Source organism: Lodderomyces beijingensis, assembly GCF_963989305.1.
Source record: "Lodderomyces beijingensis strain CBS 14171 genome assembly, chromosome: 1".
NCBI classification, from domain to species: domain Eukaryota; kingdom Fungi; phylum Ascomycota; class Pichiomycetes; order Serinales; family Debaryomycetaceae; genus Lodderomyces; species Lodderomyces beijingensis.
Window position 1 is genome coordinate 1,006,275 of NC_089970.1, and position 17,230 is coordinate 1,023,504.

General features: G+C 46.4%; 6 protein-coding genes across 6 annotated transcripts; 3 read left to right on the forward strand and 3 right to left on the reverse strand. All coding sequences in view use genetic code 12, as the record gives it.

The window, feature by feature from the left end:
* Positions 1-833: 833 nt before the first annotated feature.
* Positions 834-4,526, forward strand: LODBEIA_P04240 (uncharacterized protein; the record flags this gene model as incomplete). Its single annotated transcript, XM_066974439.1, has 1 exon — positions 834-4,526. One exon carries the CDS (start codon positions 834-836, stop codon positions 4,524-4,526), a length of 3,693 nt encoding a protein of 1,230 aa, XP_066827362.1.
* Positions 4,527-4,799: 273 nt separating this feature from the next.
* LODBEIA_P04250 (uncharacterized protein) lies at positions 4,800-6,227 on the forward strand (the record flags this gene model as incomplete). Its single annotated transcript, XM_066974450.1, has 1 exon — positions 4,800-6,227. The coding sequence occupies one exon, from the start codon at positions 4,800-4,802 to the stop codon at positions 6,225-6,227; it is 1,428 nt and encodes a 475-aa protein (XP_066827363.1).
* A 1,055-nt stretch (positions 6,228-7,282) lies between these two features.
* Positions 7,283-8,785, forward strand: LODBEIA_P04260 (uncharacterized protein; the record flags this gene model as incomplete). Its single annotated transcript, XM_066974461.1, has 1 exon — positions 7,283-8,785. The coding sequence occupies one exon, from the start codon at positions 7,283-7,285 to the stop codon at positions 8,783-8,785; it is 1,503 nt and encodes a 500-aa protein (XP_066827364.1).
* A 104-nt stretch (positions 8,786-8,889) lies between these two features.
* On the reverse strand, positions 8,890-11,523 carry LODBEIA_P04270 (uncharacterized protein; the record flags this gene model as incomplete). Its single annotated transcript, XM_066974472.1, has 1 exon — positions 8,890-11,523. One exon carries the CDS (start codon positions 11,521-11,523, stop codon positions 8,890-8,892), a length of 2,634 nt encoding a protein of 877 aa, XP_066827365.1.
* A 258-nt stretch (positions 11,524-11,781) lies between these two features.
* Positions 11,782-14,355, reverse strand: LODBEIA_P04280 (uncharacterized protein; the record flags this gene model as incomplete). The annotated part of the gene is made up of 1 exon (XM_066974483.1): positions 11,782-14,355. One exon carries the CDS (start codon positions 14,353-14,355, stop codon positions 11,782-11,784), a length of 2,574 nt encoding a protein of 857 aa, XP_066827366.1.
* A 26-nt stretch (positions 14,356-14,381) lies between these two features.
* On the reverse strand, positions 14,382-16,253 carry LODBEIA_P04290 (uncharacterized protein; the record flags this gene model as incomplete). The annotated part of the gene is made up of 1 exon (XM_066974494.1): positions 14,382-16,253. The coding sequence occupies one exon, from the start codon at positions 16,251-16,253 to the stop codon at positions 14,382-14,384; it is 1,872 nt and encodes a 623-aa protein (XP_066827367.1).
* Positions 16,254-17,230: the final 977 nt, after the last annotated feature.

A 17,230-nucleotide genomic window follows, 5' to 3' on the forward strand; every position in this document is an offset into this window, starting at 1 on the left:
CACTGGAGAGATTGTGAACCCAACCATGAACCAAACACACACCAAAGGTCGTCAAAGGGAGCTACAAACCACCAAAAATAGTGAAAATACAACGTTGTTCTCGTATCACGTGATATCTTCCGCACTTGGAGCAAATTAATAATGAATGTTTAGAAGAAGTTAGCAACAAACAAAGATATCTGCTTCAAATTGAGATCCAAAAAACCTTCCGATGTCAATGGTGACAGCCCCACCAAACCTCACCCAAAAACTAACATTTTTGATCTCTCTTTGGTTTTGGAAGCTAGTCTTTGCCTCCTCCGTTGATGAAAATTGCTTTCATCCATGTGGTTCCAGCAGTCGTGTAAGATAGCTCAAACGGGCCTCCCCTTCTCTCTTGCTCTCTCGCTCCCCCTTATCCCTTATCAGCTCTAAAACATACGTACTACTACTACTCCCGCGGCCACTAATCATACAACAATACGCCTCTAATTGATCCACGAGTTCATGATACAATTGCTATAAGGGATTCGCTTCCTCTCCTCCTCTTCGTTCTTGGATCACTAAAGTTTATCCAAAGTTGGGTTCATAGATTGGAAGAAGAAGAAAAAAAAAAGACCTTTCACTCACCTAATCGACCCTTTGGCTTATCAGTGGCAATCCCGAACCCCGCATAATTCAATTTGTTAAGTTTTCACCGAGGGGGATTTGACGAACCAATACCGAAAATATTCCAATACCCTTTTTTTTTTATAATTTTTTTTTCAGTTAGTTGTTAAGAATCACGTCTACAGGTGGCGCTTGTTGGTTGGAGCCTTTTTTCCTTTTTCCTGTTCATTTTTGACTTTTCTTGGATGTTGGCAAGCAAGCAATTGGCAAAGAAAGTCCTGATCCACGCAAACGTGGCAAGAAAAGCACGGTCGGCAGGGCTGGTGTACCCGGATACCACAGGGTTTTACGCAAGACATGCCTTGCACCACCACCAAAGGAGAAACCAATGGTTGTGGTTTGAAAGGTCATTGGCTACCATGACCGATCAAGCGCATGGCCCGAGGAAAAAGAACAAGAAAGTAAAGAACCGGAATCATAAAAACAGATTCTCGCAAGAGAATCAACCGTCGTGGAGTGAGGTTGCTGCTTATGAGTTTGAGTTTGACTTGGACCTCCAACTGCCAATAGTGTGGCACCAAGATGGCACTGGCTATGGCGACGTGGAGTATAAACAGATTCCCGATTGGTTGGACCTCCAAAACTACATCGAGGAAATTGAATTTTTGGCGGATCATTTGTCCGCGGGTTTTGCCAACAAGGATAAAGTGTTGCGGGAGATTTCGCAACTTGAAGATTGCATCTTGAACAACCCAGAGGATTTCCCCTTTGTGGATGTGGACAAGTTGGTCAATTTGGGATCAAAGTTGCGCGAATTCTGCTTCAACAACTCGCATGATTGCTTGACTATTCTTGAAACTGTTGTGGCTAATGGCCATTCTTTTACCCGGTTTGAGACATGTTTGCAAGCAAAAAAGAAGAAAAAACTATCATCATCATCAAGTGATGATGATGCAATGGCTGCTGGTAATGTAGTTGAAGCCTCTTGGCGCGACAGAATCGGACAAGAGTTGTTTCCTGAGTTGAACCTCAACCTCGGAGTTGTACGTCAAGATTACTTTGTCCCCGCGAGTGCGTTTTGGAGTTATGATTACCCTAAAGGGTTTGGCGACTTGATATCAGAGAATGAATGGCCAGTTTGCAAAAAATACGCCGACTCGCAACAAGAGTATGGTCTCTACTTTGTCTGCTTCTATTACAAGGAATTGCTTGCTTTTGAAAACTATCTCCGACTTGCAACCAATTACCGAGTGGAGTCCTTGCCGGACTTGTCCAATGAAGAGATTGAAATGTATATGAGGGAATACGAAAAAGAAAAGAAGAGCAGCCAGCACATTGACTCGTCCGGGAAGGTGACCAACAGCAACAGCAACAGCAACAGCAACATGGCAAAGGACTTGCAACAGTATATTGCAAAAGATGCTCACCATGACTGGAGATTGGCGCATAAGGAATACATGTCCTTAGCCAAACGGGAACGGGATGAACGAAACTATCTCCATGAGGGTTTGCACTATTTCCAAAAGGAGCTTAGAGAGGCACTCAAAAGAGACCACTTGGATTTGAATTCGTTAAGTTCAAACCTTGCCGACAATGTCAGACACGCAAAAGCGGTGCTTCAAAATGTCGAGGTTGGAAGTGCCAGGTATTTCAAACACGCAATTGCTGCTGCCCGGTGCAAGGAATTGCAAGTACGTTTGGAAGCATTGCAGATTCCGTTGAGGATCTTGCAGAAATCATTAGCTAATAGGAGCGACTTGTCGTGGGTCATTGATCAAAGCTATAAAGGCAAGAGTTTTGATTGGGAATTGCAAGCTATTAAACGTCTATTCCACAGCCCGCAGCAAATCCCCGGTGACATAAATGAGTTTGCAGCACGATTGTACACCGTTTGTCACACCAGTTCAAGTGCAACAGAATCCGAGGAGGCTAAACAAATCTTGAGGACGCTCATCTCCGACCAGATGAGAGGCGGGTTATTTGCTCATCATTTGAAAAGCCTCAGGTACCCGTGGTACAAGTTTGCAGATGTCGATGATTTTGACAACCGCACATTGAATATCTTGCTTTTCCTTCACTTTCCGTTGGATGCCGTTACCGACCACCAAAGCTTTCACCGCGTGTTCTCTGAGGCCATCAACAAATTGAAACATTCGGGAGAGGTTGCCGACTGTAGGGCTCTCCCTGCTGAGGGGAAAAGTTGCCGATTCATGGTGCTTTTCAACTCTGGCACTGGCGGCGATCATGAACACGATCACGAGCGCCAATATTACATTTTCACAAACGTGGGAGACATCGATCGTATTGTGCAATTGGCAAATGACGCTGTTATCATGGCAGCATACAACCTGAAGTTGAAGTCTGGTACAGCAGAAACTGGAGCCACCACTTTGTACAAGCAAATACCAGAGTGGTTACATCTTGAAAACCACAAGGACGAGATTTTGTTTTTGAAGGACCAACTAGGAGGCAACTTTGATGATATGAGCATTGTCATGAACAAAGTTGACGAGCTTATGGAGGACATAACCAGTAACGACACACTTTATCCCGATTTGAATGCAAACAGCTTCCTCAAGTTGAGGTCCAAGTTGAAGCAGTTTTGCGTGAATAACTCAAACGATTGTTTGAAAATTCTCGATTCGGTTATTCTCAGTCTGGACGTGTTTGCAGAGTTTGAAAACAAACGTGCTAACAACAGTGGAAAGGCACAAGCCGAACGTCCAGTCCAGTATAAACAAGTTCCCGACTGGTTACGTCTTGAAAACCACGTTGCCGATATTGCGTTTTTGAAAAAGCACGTTGAAAACCTTGACGACTATGCCAAGGTTTTAGCAAAAGGTGACGAGCTAATTGAGATGTTGATTAACGAGGAAAAATCACAAGGCGAGGTACACGCGGGAAGTTTTATTAAATTCATCTCCAGGTTGAAAGAGTTTACCATCGCCAATTCGCCCGATTGCTTAAGAATTCTCGACACAGTCGTTTCCAACGTAGATGCGTTTGCCAAGTTTGAAACGCAAATGAAGAACAAGAAGCAATTGGCTCCACCGAGAATCCCTGCGCTAGTTCCCACTGTTGAGTCCGTGCCATTGAACCCACGCGTGGCACGCGCGGCATGCGCGGCAGCTCCCGCGGCACCACCCGTGGATAGAGATGCCGAGACCAGCCGTTTTAATTTTAATTTGGATCCCACCAGCATCAAGCTGGCAGAGGAAACCGGGCAAAAGAGCAACCTGAACTTGACTCCACCGCAAATTCCAAAGTTGGCCAAGGTTTCGAAAGAAATTCACCACCCGCAAGCAGAATCCCGTGGGGGTGCAATTGCAGGCACAGAGAGACCCGTTGGCTCCTCTAGTGTGCATCCATTGAACCCAGCAAAACCCACGAAAAAGCAAAGCAAAGCACAACGCGACGCAAATAAAAAGACTAAAAAAGAACCGGAGAAGCTTGACCTTTCCCGGTTGGAGCAATATCTCAAGGACGTGAAACTGCAGCAAGAAAGCAGGTCTCGTGAGAAGGAAGCTTATGAGTGGAGCGTGGATCAATTGAAGACCCACAATTGGAAAGTTGTTGGAAGCAAATGGGAAAATGGCAAGAGACTCTTGATCTTGGGCGAGGACAACACCCCAAAGAATACTCAAAATGGCGGATCTCGTTGGAGGTTTAGGGATATTTTCTTGATTCCGGGACTCGTGGCGTTGGGCTTTGTAGGAGCCAATGCATATTTTGAACGTGAGCAAGAACATACACTGGTGGTGACACACGGGGATGGAAAGAATGAGGTGCCACGGGCGCAGGGACCACCACCATCACCTTCAATCAAACACGGACAAGAGAATGGCACAACCATGCTGACAATTGACTCCAAGGAAGAGGGCATGGCAAACGACCCTCGCGCTTCGACATGGTGGCAGAAGCTCTTGTGGGCTAAATGATTGCTGTTGCAAGTGACTCCATTATACATTTTTATCTTCCTTTTGTTTAATTATATATATATACTTTATAAAAAGGCTTTACAATTTGATCTCTTTTTATTGCAAAATCAGTATTCTGTTGCATGGCTCAAAGTCGCATCAAAGTATTTATTTTTTCAAGTTTGGATGTTTTGCGCAGAGAAATCTTCGAGAGACCTCTTCTCACACATATACACATACATACAGACCCACTGCAGTCTTTGATGGATGCTTTTCAATCGTGCCGTGTCCAAGATGTCACAGCACTGTTCCAAGAAACCCATCATCAGTATAGTGGGCACCACTGGAGTGGGCAAGTCGCAATTCAGCATCGACCTAGCCGAGCGCATCAATGGCGAGATCATCAACGCCGACTCGATGCAAGTTTACAAGGGTGCTGAAATAATCACCAATAAGCACCCCCTACAAGAACGCAAAGGCGTGCCGCACCATTTGATGGGCCATGTCGGGTGGGACGAAGAATACTTCATTCACCGCTTCAACAACGAGGCCAACTGTGCCATTGCAGACATTCACAGTCGCGGCAAGATCCCCATTATTGTGGGAGGGACGCACTATTATTTGCAATGTCTCCTATTCGAAAACAAGACTATGGAACAGCCAAAGGAGCGCGAGGTGACCGAGGACGAGTTGAGGATCCTCGATGGGCCCACGGATGCGCTTTTCCACACGCTACTGCAAGTGGACTCCGTGATTGCATCCAAATTTCACCCGCAAGACCACCGCAAACTCCGACGAGCGTTGGAGATTTACTATACCACGGGCCGGAAACCTTCAAGCATATACCAGCAGCAGAAGTTGGATGAATTGGAGAGCAGTTCTCTCAAGCATAGGACCATTGTGTTCTGGCTATATTCGGAGATGTCGGAGTTGCACAAGCGACTAGACTCCCGAGTCGACGTGATGATGCAGACTGGAGCCGTTGATGAGATTCGAGAATTGAACGACAGCTTTGTTTCGAGTGGGTCCGATTGCACTTCGGGAATTTACCAGGTCATTGGGTTTAAGGAGTTTCTACCTTGGCTAGAGGCAAGGGCAAAGAATCCCGATGAACCCCCGGCGGAGGAGGAGGAAACGTCACGGGCGCTTTTTGAGCATGGAGTGGAGCGAATGAAGATCCGAACGCGGCAATACGCAAAGTACCAAGTCAAGTGGATTCAAAAGACCCTCAGCTTGGAATTGGCAAAGGAGTCCAAGTTCAACTACATCAACGGCGGGAGGCTATGTGTTTTGGACGCCACCGATTTGAGCCAGTGGAACCACAACGTTCGAGATCGCGGTATTGAAACCTGCGAATCGTTTCTCCACCGCCACCACCTCCACCAGCACAAAGACGACGACGCAAATCTGTTGGATCTAGTTCCTGCTGATCTTGCACATCTTCTATCTAACGAAACCAAGCACGCGAAAAGTAACAAAAACTTGAACGCGGCAGATAATTGGAAACATTTCTCGTGCGAGACGTGCAAGGACAAGAACGGGCTGCCGTTTATAGTCGTTGGCGAAGAAATCTGGAATCAGCATTTGAATAGCCGCAGGCATAGGCGGACTTTGGCTGCCAAGACTCGCAAACGTGTGAACGAGGCCAACATTTTGAAAAGCAAATCTGACAAAGAGAATGCGCTTTCAAATGACTTGGATCCAGATTTGGGCCTGCGTTGAAAACTTGTATACCGTCTCTAGTTTTTCATCCTTTCCTTTTACTTTTGAATAGAATTTCGCAAGCCGACACCACCGCTCTGCTCTGTTCTGCTCTTATCAAGTTTGGACCCTTCATGGCTGTCAAACAAACACTGAAATCGAAGTTGCAAAAAAAATGAAACTGGTAGCACCCCCTAAGCAGCATATGTGTGTGTTTACATCTAATGTTGTTTTGGTTAGGAGAGTTAAAGCACACACATCCAGGACTCTCTTACTTTTATACCCGGGTGGGACATTGAAACAAGGATCTTTCAAAAGTCCTTCCTTGCTCTTTTACTTCAAGAAGTGGTTGAACGAGATCTCAAGCCATTCTTTCCTTATCCTTTCTTTTTTTCCTTTTTTTTTTTGTTTTTTTGCATAAACCCCATGTGCCATGCCGGTGGTGGAAAATGAAATTCCCAAACCATAATAACACCAAGCAATCATCCATGGCGCCCATGGAATATCGCCACCAAACACACGCTGCATATCCAAAGGCCACCCCGACTCAGATGCGGCAGCGGTCAACAACCTATCCACGAACCCCCCTACGCTCGCTCGCTCCTGAGGTAATGTCAGAGAAATCCGAGGCAAAAGCTGTCTCTCAAAAGCCCGATGCTGGAGCACCACCCGAGCCTCAAAAAAAGATTGAGTTCTCCTTTATGAAAGAAACCACAGCCTCGATCCAAAAGAAACAATCCACAAGCCCCTTTGCGCCGAGCTCGTTTGGCGTGTCGCTCACAAGGACGCCGTCATTTTCACTTTCCACAGACCACTCCTCGACCAAGAAAAGACTTGAGTATTCACGCAATGTGTCCAATAGCCACCGCATAAGGCGGCTCAACTCGCATGGCATCGTCTCGGCCACGAAACTACCTTGTGATATAACCAACTTGCTGCCTCAAAAAAATACAACGGCAACTCCGACAAAGACTCCTCGGCATGTCAGCTGCTCATTCACGCAAACGCAACTGCAACTGCAAATGCAAAATGCATCTCCGTCCAAGCCACGCAGAAACTTCTCTCACCAACCAACAATGTCGCATAACTCAGGAGACGTGTTTGAGCGGCTCTACAACTCGCCGCAACGATCTCACGTTCGTCGCGTTGCGTCGTCGCAACTCCCTGCTCCGAAGCGATGTCCGAGTCGTTGCAAGATTGATAGCATTGAGCAATTGTATCGCCTTTTGTTCGAGCGAGATCCTAATTTGTTTTCCATAAAGGACTACGGGTGGGAAATACTGCATCGGCCATCGTTGAACATCGATGACATCCCCTTGAGCAACCTCAATGTGTTTGAACGAGGTGAATTGATGCGCAAGAGAAGCGTCTATTACGTCCCTACCACTAGCACTTTTCCTACTGCTGCAACTGCTCAGCGAGAAATCAAATTGACTGATTACGAAGATAATTTCGGGTTCGATGACGTGAGCGGCAACTACAAAGTCAACCTCAATGACCATATCAACTATCGATACCAGGTCTTGAGAAATGTAGGCAAAGGTTCATTCGGGAAAGTGATCCTCGTGCAAGATCACAAAGTTGCCGGAGACGATTTCTTGCTAGCTTTGAAAATCATCAACAACAACCCAGCCGCGTCATTGCAATCGGTCAATGAGATCAAGATGTTGAAGTGCATCAAAGACCACGGCGGACACCGCAACGTTGTGGAGTTTTTCAACCAGTTTAATTTTAGAAGCCACATTTGCATAACCACCGAGTTGCTATCGCTCAATCTTTACTCGTTACTCGAAGTAACCAAATTCCAGGGGTTTTCAGCCCCGGTAGTAGCCCAGTTCGGTAGGCAGATCCTACAGGGCATTTCATTTCTTCACGGGCACAGCATCATTCATTGCGACATCAAACCTGAAAACATCATGGTCAAGCTCCCCGCAGATCACGAATCAACAGAGCTCAACGTTAAATTGATCGACTTTGGCTCCTCCTGCTTCGATAACGAACAGTGTTTTTCATACATCCAGTCGCGGTTCTACCGAGCCCCTGAGATCATCTTGGGCGCAGAGTACAACAACAAGATCGACATTTGGTCAGTCGGCTGCGTCTTGGCCGAGTTGTTCACGGGCGTCCCTTTGCTTCCAGGCAAGAACGAAATCGACCAAGTGGGCTTGATCTTGGGCATATTTGGCGCGCCGAAATCGTGCACGATCCAACGATTCAGATCGCAACTCGCAAAGTCGTTCCAACCGACAACGATGGATATAGAAAGCAGGAGCGTGTTGCCCCATGCAAACCAGATTAAAAAGACGTTGTTATATAAGATCTTTGACCAGAATGGCAAGATCAATTTGCAAATTTTGAACCAGTATAAAGCAGCTACGCCGGACTTGACGAGCTTGAAGAAGCAGTTTCGGTTGAATTCCAAGACTTTGGACATATGCATGGGCATCGCGGGCGACGGCACGGATAATCCACTTGACAAACAGTCGTCAATGACGAGATTCTTGCAAAAGATTTTCGTATGGGATCCCATGGCCAGAGAAAGCGCCGATGCTCTTTTAGCCGATTCCTTCTTATCATGATGCAAGTTAAATTAATCTTCAGATGAACCTATAGCCTCTTTGTTTTTTTTTTTTTTTTATTTTTTTATAATTAGATACAAACAATTGGAAAAAGCTTTTTTTGATTAGGGATGACCATGATGAGAGCCGGGCCAGGCACTTATCTTCTCTGGCGCTAGTGGAGTCGAGGCACGGCTACTATCACCACCACTATCGTTCGACTCGAACAACTCCTCGATGTTGTCGCCCATACCAGTAAACATGTTGATCTTGCTCTCCATCGAGCTTTTCAGGTCGCCGATTTTCATACCAGCGACAAATCGCTTGATCTCGTAAAGTTTCTCCTGTTCCAAGTCCTCCAATCTTTTCGTGAGCCTAGTGCCGAAATTCGAATCAATGGGGAGGTTATTGTAGATTCGTTTTCTCAACGTGTTGACGGTTTTCAAGTTATCCAATAGCTTGTAGTAATAAAACTCGAGGGTGTATTCAATGGAGGTGTTGCTGGACCGTGCTGGTGGGTTCATCAATAGCAAAGCAGCATAATAAAGCATGATGTGGATGTGGACGGGGACATAGCGCAAATTGTCCAAAATGTCCTTGTCGCTGTTGACCAAAGTAATCACGGTATGTGCCGCGCTGAGAGCTACATCGGCGTCAAGTACCCGGGAGTCCGATGAAAGAATGGCCTCGTTTGATACAAACTCATCTTCGTCATCTTCATCATCGGAACTATCAGAGTCAGATCTAAACTCACCGTGGTTTCCTCCTCCTCCTTCTTGTTCCTCTTTTTTGCTTTTTTTCTTTGCAACTGTTTTTCCAGCCTGTACATTGGCCTTTGGAGGATTAGCATCTGTTACGCCATCAATGCGGTCAATGGTGGGGAAGGAGTCACCTTTATCGGGGTTGAAAGCTAGTTCTCGAACAGCCGAGGAATTAATGTGCATCTTGGCAAAATTATAATAGATAAGGGTGCTTTTAGAAGACCACGGTTTGCCATAATTGTTTGGAGCAAATACTACCGTCCACGAAACCATCCATTTATCCAACTCGAGATTGCTTTTGGAAGGTATGCCGAATGATGAGGGCATCAACAAGTCCCAAGCGTCGCCTCTGAATGCTTCACTCAACGCTTGATGATACTCGACTTGTGATACCAAACTCAAGTCAGTGAGATGCTGTTTAGATACAGCCTGTTGTTGCTGCTGTTGTCTCTCGTCCAGTGAGTCAGGGTTAGATAGGAAGTCACTGGATGTATCCTTCAGCAGCTGGGGTTCCACCTCCTGCGGAGTGCCCGTCACCACTGAGGGGTTCTCTGACATGAGCAACTCTTTGCTATGTTTCAAGACATACTCTTGGCCATTGACCAAACGGTCCCTATGGAAAGCCAAGCTTTGCTGGCCATCTAGCACATACAACAAGTACCACAACTTCAACTCTTCTCGGTTACTGTTTCCGCGAGCAGACTTGTTGAGCCCGTACTCTTTGGCAATCTGGATCGCCAATCCGGTAAACATCTGAGACTCGGTTAGCCAGAAACTACAAAGCACCAAAGCGACAATTGTGTTGAACGCCTCCGATTTGTTCTTTGGCTTATTCTGGTAAAACAACGTCGAGCACAAGTCTCGAAGATAAACCTGGAGCTGCTTCGACTTGTTTGAAAGCAGCGGGTGATGGATCGAGGCAATGGTGCAAATAGCACATACCAAAACGGGGCAAGTATTCCAGATTTCACTCACGCGAAATCTCGAAATTTCAAACCCGAAAAGCTGTTGCGATATATAAGTGTCAAAGAATTTAAAGAGGCTCTTGGCTTCCTTTTTCGACAAGTACCCGTCTCGGAAATCATCTGGATATTTCGACACTACCTCTGTTCGCTGTTTCTTCGGTGTACTAAACTCTTTATCTTCAAGAGAAAGCGGTCGTTTTGGATGGAAGATTCCGCTCTGTACAGGCGATGCTGCCTCGGGTGAGGTAGAATTCGACCGCCATCGCGATGACCCAATCAATACGGGAGACTCGCTTTTCGAATAGCCAGACTCTGGCAAGTGACCATTTATGATTGGCAAGATGGAATTTTTTTGCTGCATCAGTGATTGTTGTGGTTGTGGTAGTGGACCAGCAGCACCACTGGAATCCACACTTCCTCCCGCAACGTTAGATTTCAAAAAATCCAACATGCTATCCATCTTGGTCTCAAACGCATTCATCCGGTCCTCCATTCGCGTGGCCCAAACCAGGTTATCGCCAACGTCGCCAGTGGCAACAGTCGTCGCTCGATGAGGCGGCATGGGCATGGGCATAGACATGGACATAGGCATAGAAATGGGCATCGCTCGCGGTCGTATTTGGTCAATGTCGCGGGGGTCAGGTCCGGCCCCGGGCATGACAATCTGAGGCAAGTTTCGATTAACCAACGCCGTGGCTGGCCCAGCAGCAGCAGCGCTAGGGACGGCACTGCTGTTGGTGCTATTGGCCGTGGCACTAGCAGTTCCAAATGGAACAAATTGCGACGGTGCAAATGCTGCTGTTATTGGAGGCAACGGATTTGCAAGCGAAGCCGGGCTCTTTTGAGTCTCGAGGGTGTCTGCCGCTCGATTCAAGTCTTGATACCTTATCGAGGGTAACTTCGTGAAAAATTGGCATTTTGATTCTTGGCCGGTCTTGATACATCGTTCGCATGGCAAAGTTCCTTCGTACACACATTTCACTTTTGACTTTTTGCAATTGACGCATGGTTTCGTTCGTCTTTCCTTGGCCATTACTTTCACTTCATGCGGATCAGCGTCACTTCTCTTCTTTTCTTTGTTCTAAATATGTTCAATGGGGTTTTTCCTTTAGGTTGGTTGTATATGTTTGAAGCACCACTTTTGATGTGCTGCTGATAATTAAACAGGGAAAAAAAGCGGAAAACGAATGCGAACCAAAGAGACGATGTTTTCAGCCACATTGCGCTTGACTCGAATTCTAATATGTATTGAATAGTGCTATATATAAAAGAAGTGTCCTCTTCTGTTGATTCAGCCAAAGTTGATCTCAGAATCGGGGCTCCAGACGTTTGATTTCTGTCCACGCGGCGACACAACCAGATTCCTTGCGTCGTCGTTGGCAGCATGCAGAAGATGGTGGTGGCTATTATTCTTGCTAGTAATAGCAAGCTCCAACTCGCGACTCTCGACTCTTCTGCGGCTTAAGAACTCGTCAAATTCATGTAAGACATCGTTGGCCTTGTGGATGAAGTCGCGGTAAAATTTGGTGCCTTCGTCCAAGTTCAGGATAATCTCCAAGTACTTGACGTATGCCGTATCCAAGTCCTGCAATGCGCGCTGTCGGCGTTGTTGTGTTGCATTGACTGACGAGCTGTAAAGCTGCTCGAATTTGCTATTAGCAGCGTCGATTCTCTGCTCTAGCCTCTGTTGAGTCTTTTTGGTGGTTTGAATATATGAAAGGTCAGGATCAAATAGCTTCAAATGCGATTCGTAAACAAGCTCAAATTTGTTGGATTGGAAGTCCCCATGCGAATCATAGAGCGAGTCCTTGTTATCCTTATACGTCTGGATCAATTTCGGGAGAATGTTGTTGCTCTTGCTCTTTATTTCAATGTTCTGTACAAACTTGGCTCTCTCCAGCTCAAGCTCATCCCATTCGCTCAAACAGTTTCTCAACTCCGTAATGACCGAGGATAGGTTCGAGTCTAATTTAGTGTAGATGGAACTGGGGAGGTATTTGTTTAACGAAGCATACCCCCCTAAAAACACATCCACCAATTGTCTAATCTCTTTAAACTTGCCAACAACTTGCTGGTCACCTTTATCAGCCTGCGTCAAATACTGCCGCATCCGCTTCGTCTTTGCAATTAGTTCACGCGCAGATACATCGGTGCTTTCACGAGTCCAGCGCGCAGTGCCGTTCTTGGCACGCAACATTTCATCCTCCTGCCGGTCCATCTCGACCCGTTTCAGACACTCGTCTACAAGATGGTGGCACTCGCGGCGCAACTTGTCAATCTCCATAAACAAGTTGTCGATGAAATGTATGCCTCCATGGTCCATGATTTCGCGCGAATGGTGCATTATGGAATCGGGGATGGCCTCGGGCTGCTGCAAGGAGTCGATGCTTGCAGGCAAGTTACGCCCGTTCAAAAAATGCGTCTTCATGCGGTTCAAGCTCTGGATAGGTGTGCAAATGTGCCCTCGCAAGTAGTCATCTTGTCTCTCACGCATTGCTTGTGCGTAGTGGATGATGATGTAAGGAAGTAAATCAGCAAACAACGCCCTTGGCTGAGGTGGTGGTTGGTCCACATTTGCGAGCTGTTCAGGAACCATGGGTTTAACCATCACGGCACCGACAATAGGCTTGAGGTCATTCTCCTTGGGCACGATCCGCAAATAGATTAAATCGTTGTCCTTTTCAGCAACACGCAATTTAGTAGTTACATTCTCGGCAAGTCCCGCCAAGTCCTCAAGCACAAATGAGCTCACGTATCGCTTATGCTTCTCGGCTTCGCGAACGGCGTTCAGAGCCAACCTCAAAAAGGCAACTTGCTCGCCATATTGCGAAGCATTCAACGCAATTAAGCTCTGTCTCAAATACGCAGCAGCAAGAAAGTGGAATTTCTTAACTGTGATATGGTTGATCCATTCCAAATTGATGAAACTCGACTTGCGAGCCAACGCCAACGCCGCGCTGTAGAATTCCGACGTTTGCAACGAGAGTCTAGCAATGATGGAGTCCTTGGTGGTTGTGCCATGGATTGCCTTTTGCCAAATGGCCTCCTGCGCCTGGGCCAACATCACCTGAGTCAAGCACCCCACGGTGTCATTTTGGAAATCAAGAGGCGGCTCCCAAGTCCGTTTATCCACGGGCACTTGCATCACTTGCTCCTCGACCTTGTTGCGTAGTTGCTCAAAGCTCCCCGCGGCATATTGGAAATACAGACACGATTTTTTGATTCCTTCATCTGTATGCCGCGATTGCAGCCATCCCAAGAGGGAATATAGCGATCCAACCTGGTAGATCAAGTTACACTCTTCGTACTGGAACAGCGCAATCGTCGAAGACAGCTGCGCATTGCTATTGTATATGGTGGGGAACCACGTGAACTCCACGCAATCGGGCGGGAACCTCTTATCTATGGAGTAAAGCGAGACTAGGTATTGGTGTAGAGTCTGCAAGTCGGAGCTCAATTGAGAAAAAGTCGGGTTGCCGTTGTTGTCATTGCTTAGCGTGGTGACTTTATCTCTCAACGAGCTGAGGTAGTCTAGGTCAGATTGGAAATGGCTCGGTGGTTGGAAAAACTTTGCCGTGATGGTTTCACTTAGCTTAGCGCCTAGATCGATAGCTCGTGTGCGTCTTTTGGGGACGTATAAGAGATTGTTTGTATCCATTGAGTTGTGCCGTACTGCTTTGCTGCTTGTGCCTGTGGTGGCTGTTGTTTTGTAGATTGCAAAATTAAAACAACGTATAGCGCAATCATTTTGATTGTTTGACGTCATGAGATACGATTGCCATAGAGTGGAAAAAACATCTACACACAAGCATCTACAAAATTGCAGGCAGGGTTCATTCATTCGTACATCGTTAGCATCGTTCATTAGATATATATATACATATCTTGTTCTCATACTCTAGACTTGTTGATCTTTTTGTCGATACCCGCGTAGAGTCTAGCTACAATCTTGGTCAATCGGCCTTTTTCCTCTTGAAGAATTCTTTGTTCTTCAGATGCCTGCTGACGAACCAAGTTGTACCGTAGTTCCTCGGCAGCTAGCAATTTGTGGTTTTGCTGTATCTGCTGCAAAAGAGCATCTCGTTGCTTGACGTATTCCGCGGGTTCCAATTTCCCAGCTACGGCTTCAGCCAGATTGTAGAGCTCATGCAATTTGGCAATGACTTCTTCCGCAGCCTCAAAATTTTGCGGTAGTTCATAATGGCGCTGTTGCAATAGCAGCAGCAGCAGCAGCAGCGTGGTTTCAGTGTTGGCGTTGGCGTTGGTTTCGACTTTAGTCTCCATTACTTTCAACTCGTCTTCTATCTCGGCATGGACTTTTGCATAGGCATCTTTGTCCCACTCGTAAACTACAACGGCAGCTGGGAAACTGGAGTCTCTGTGTGTTCGGTAGTCTGACTTTACCAATTTCTCCATTTCTGCAGCCACCAAGCTTTCAACAAAATCCAAGGAGGATTCACTCTTGCCGAGTGCAGCTAGCGATAGTGAAGATGGATGCGGGATCGGAAGGCCCAATTGCACAACTTGAGTTCTGTGTTCCCTGGCGTTTTCCTCGCTTATTTGACTCAAGAGTTTCAACTTTTCCTGCTGCTCTGCGTCTGCTGCATTCTGCACAGGCTCAGCAATATCGGCGATTTCGGCAGTTTCTGAAATCTCTGGACCTCCAATGAGTTTGGGCGATCCCTTGTGGTGTTTTGGTTGAGGTAATTTATCAAATAAGCCTTTTAGAAAAGGTCTCACTGATTTATTGGCTTTTCTAGGTACAGCGATTGTTGGTTCCACTTTTTGCTCAAGGCCAAGGTATTCAAAAGTCCCATCCAATTTTCTCTTCTTGAATTGAATATGAGCCTTGTCCTCTATTTTGTCCTCCACATTGTCATTCTCAGCTGGTCGCTTTTTCTCCTTGTTTTGCTTATTCATTTGTCGTTGTTGTGATCGAATCTTGTCGTCAACTTCTTTCAAACTAACCCCCTTCTTGGCAACCTGGTGCTTGAACCGACTTGCTTGTTTCTCATTCTGCTCGTTTTCTTCCGTAACATCAAATGGCCCTTCAGCAGGCACAGCTTGGTGTGGTATATTCGCCGCATAATCAAACTCTTTCTTCCGTTTCTTATTCTTCGACTTGAGCGAGATATTGATGCCCGCGGCTTTCATATCTCTCCTCTTTTGCAACAAGGCAATCCTTTTACTCTCTTCAAGTATCCTCTCCCTAGCTTTCCTCTTGGCCTTTTTGCCTTGAGTGTTGGCAAGTCTAGCCTTGGCCTCAGCTAGCATTTCTCGTTCATCGTCTTCTAAATCACTATCATCGGGTCTAGCAGGCAAAGTTTCCGCCGCCGCGTCACCAAACGCTGGTGTCAGTCCCAGCGCGGGTAAGGACTCAATTCCGGGCCCCAGTAGTCTCATTTGATCTGGTTCGATACCGGCAGCATCATCGATCAATTTTTGGAAACGTTCCAAGCATTGCGTCGCGGTACGACTGCCGCCAATACCATGGCCGAGAACTGATGCTATGGTTCGCCATTGGTTTGGTATCAATTTGCTCAATTCCAATAGCCGTTTATCCTCGGCCTTGGTCCATGTTGAAGATTTGTTGATTGTTGGGTTCAAATATTCATCCCATCGTGATTTGGCTTGGAGGTCTGACTTTTTGGGCAACAAGGAAGAGACTCGAGCCCACTGGTTGATGCCGTATTTTTGCACGGCGGCTTTGAGTATTTCATCTTCTATATTGGTCCACGCTCCTCCCTTGACGTATGACGACATGGGGCGCAGTTGATAAGAGAGGTTTTGGCGTCGGTGGGCATGGGATGGCAAGGATATATAGCTGGATTCGAAAAGACCGCAGGTTCTCTTTTCCAATTTAGGCTGTATGTGAGGCTCATAGAAGTGCACGTGACATAAATGTCACGTGACAAAAACTGTCACGTGACAAAGAATTCACACATGCACCAGCAGCAAACCTCCAAACTGATTCCCAAACACCCACACTTTTTTCCAAAAGAGAAAACAGGCAATTGCACAAGCTTGGCTTTTAGCTACATTCATGCGAGTTGTCAGACGAGATAGACACGGGCAGATATCCCATAAGTTTGCACCTCTTCCCATTTGGTCCCTGGTTGAAATCCATTTTTTCAGCGATAATACATGGGGGTTATTTTCTCCATTGAATCTTGACTTGCGAAAAAAATTGCATTCGCCGGAGTTTATGCAAAATCGTTAATCTCTCCACGAGCCTTTCATTTTTTTTTCTTTGTCCCTTTCATACAAGAGATATACTAATAGATGGCCCATGGATGAAATTAAACGTTTATTGATTGCAAAACCCTGGTCAGATCCGGAAACACACCTCCCTGGCAAGTTGCCTATTCTGGTTATTAATTTCTGTCTGTTTCTTGCGGGGCGGGAGAAAAATTTCAGAGGCTCGCCAAAACAACGCGCGCTGCAACCCACAGCTCTTTTGATATATTTTATTCTCCCTCACTCTCCACTCCGCTCGGGGGGGCCTTGCGCCAACTTAGTTCATGCTACTTCTAATCCCGGCCTCCCTCTCTCTGTCTGTCTGGTCTCCCACTCCTTGCTTCCCCCCCTGAAACAGCCGTGGAAGTTTAAAGTAAAAAATTTCATTGAGAGTAGGGATGAAAAATACCGTGGTTGCGGAGGAGCATCCGTAGTTGCGAGAGTATAAAGGTCTTGGGAAATTCTCCTTGATTGCGAACCGAGTGTATAACCCCCCCCCCCCT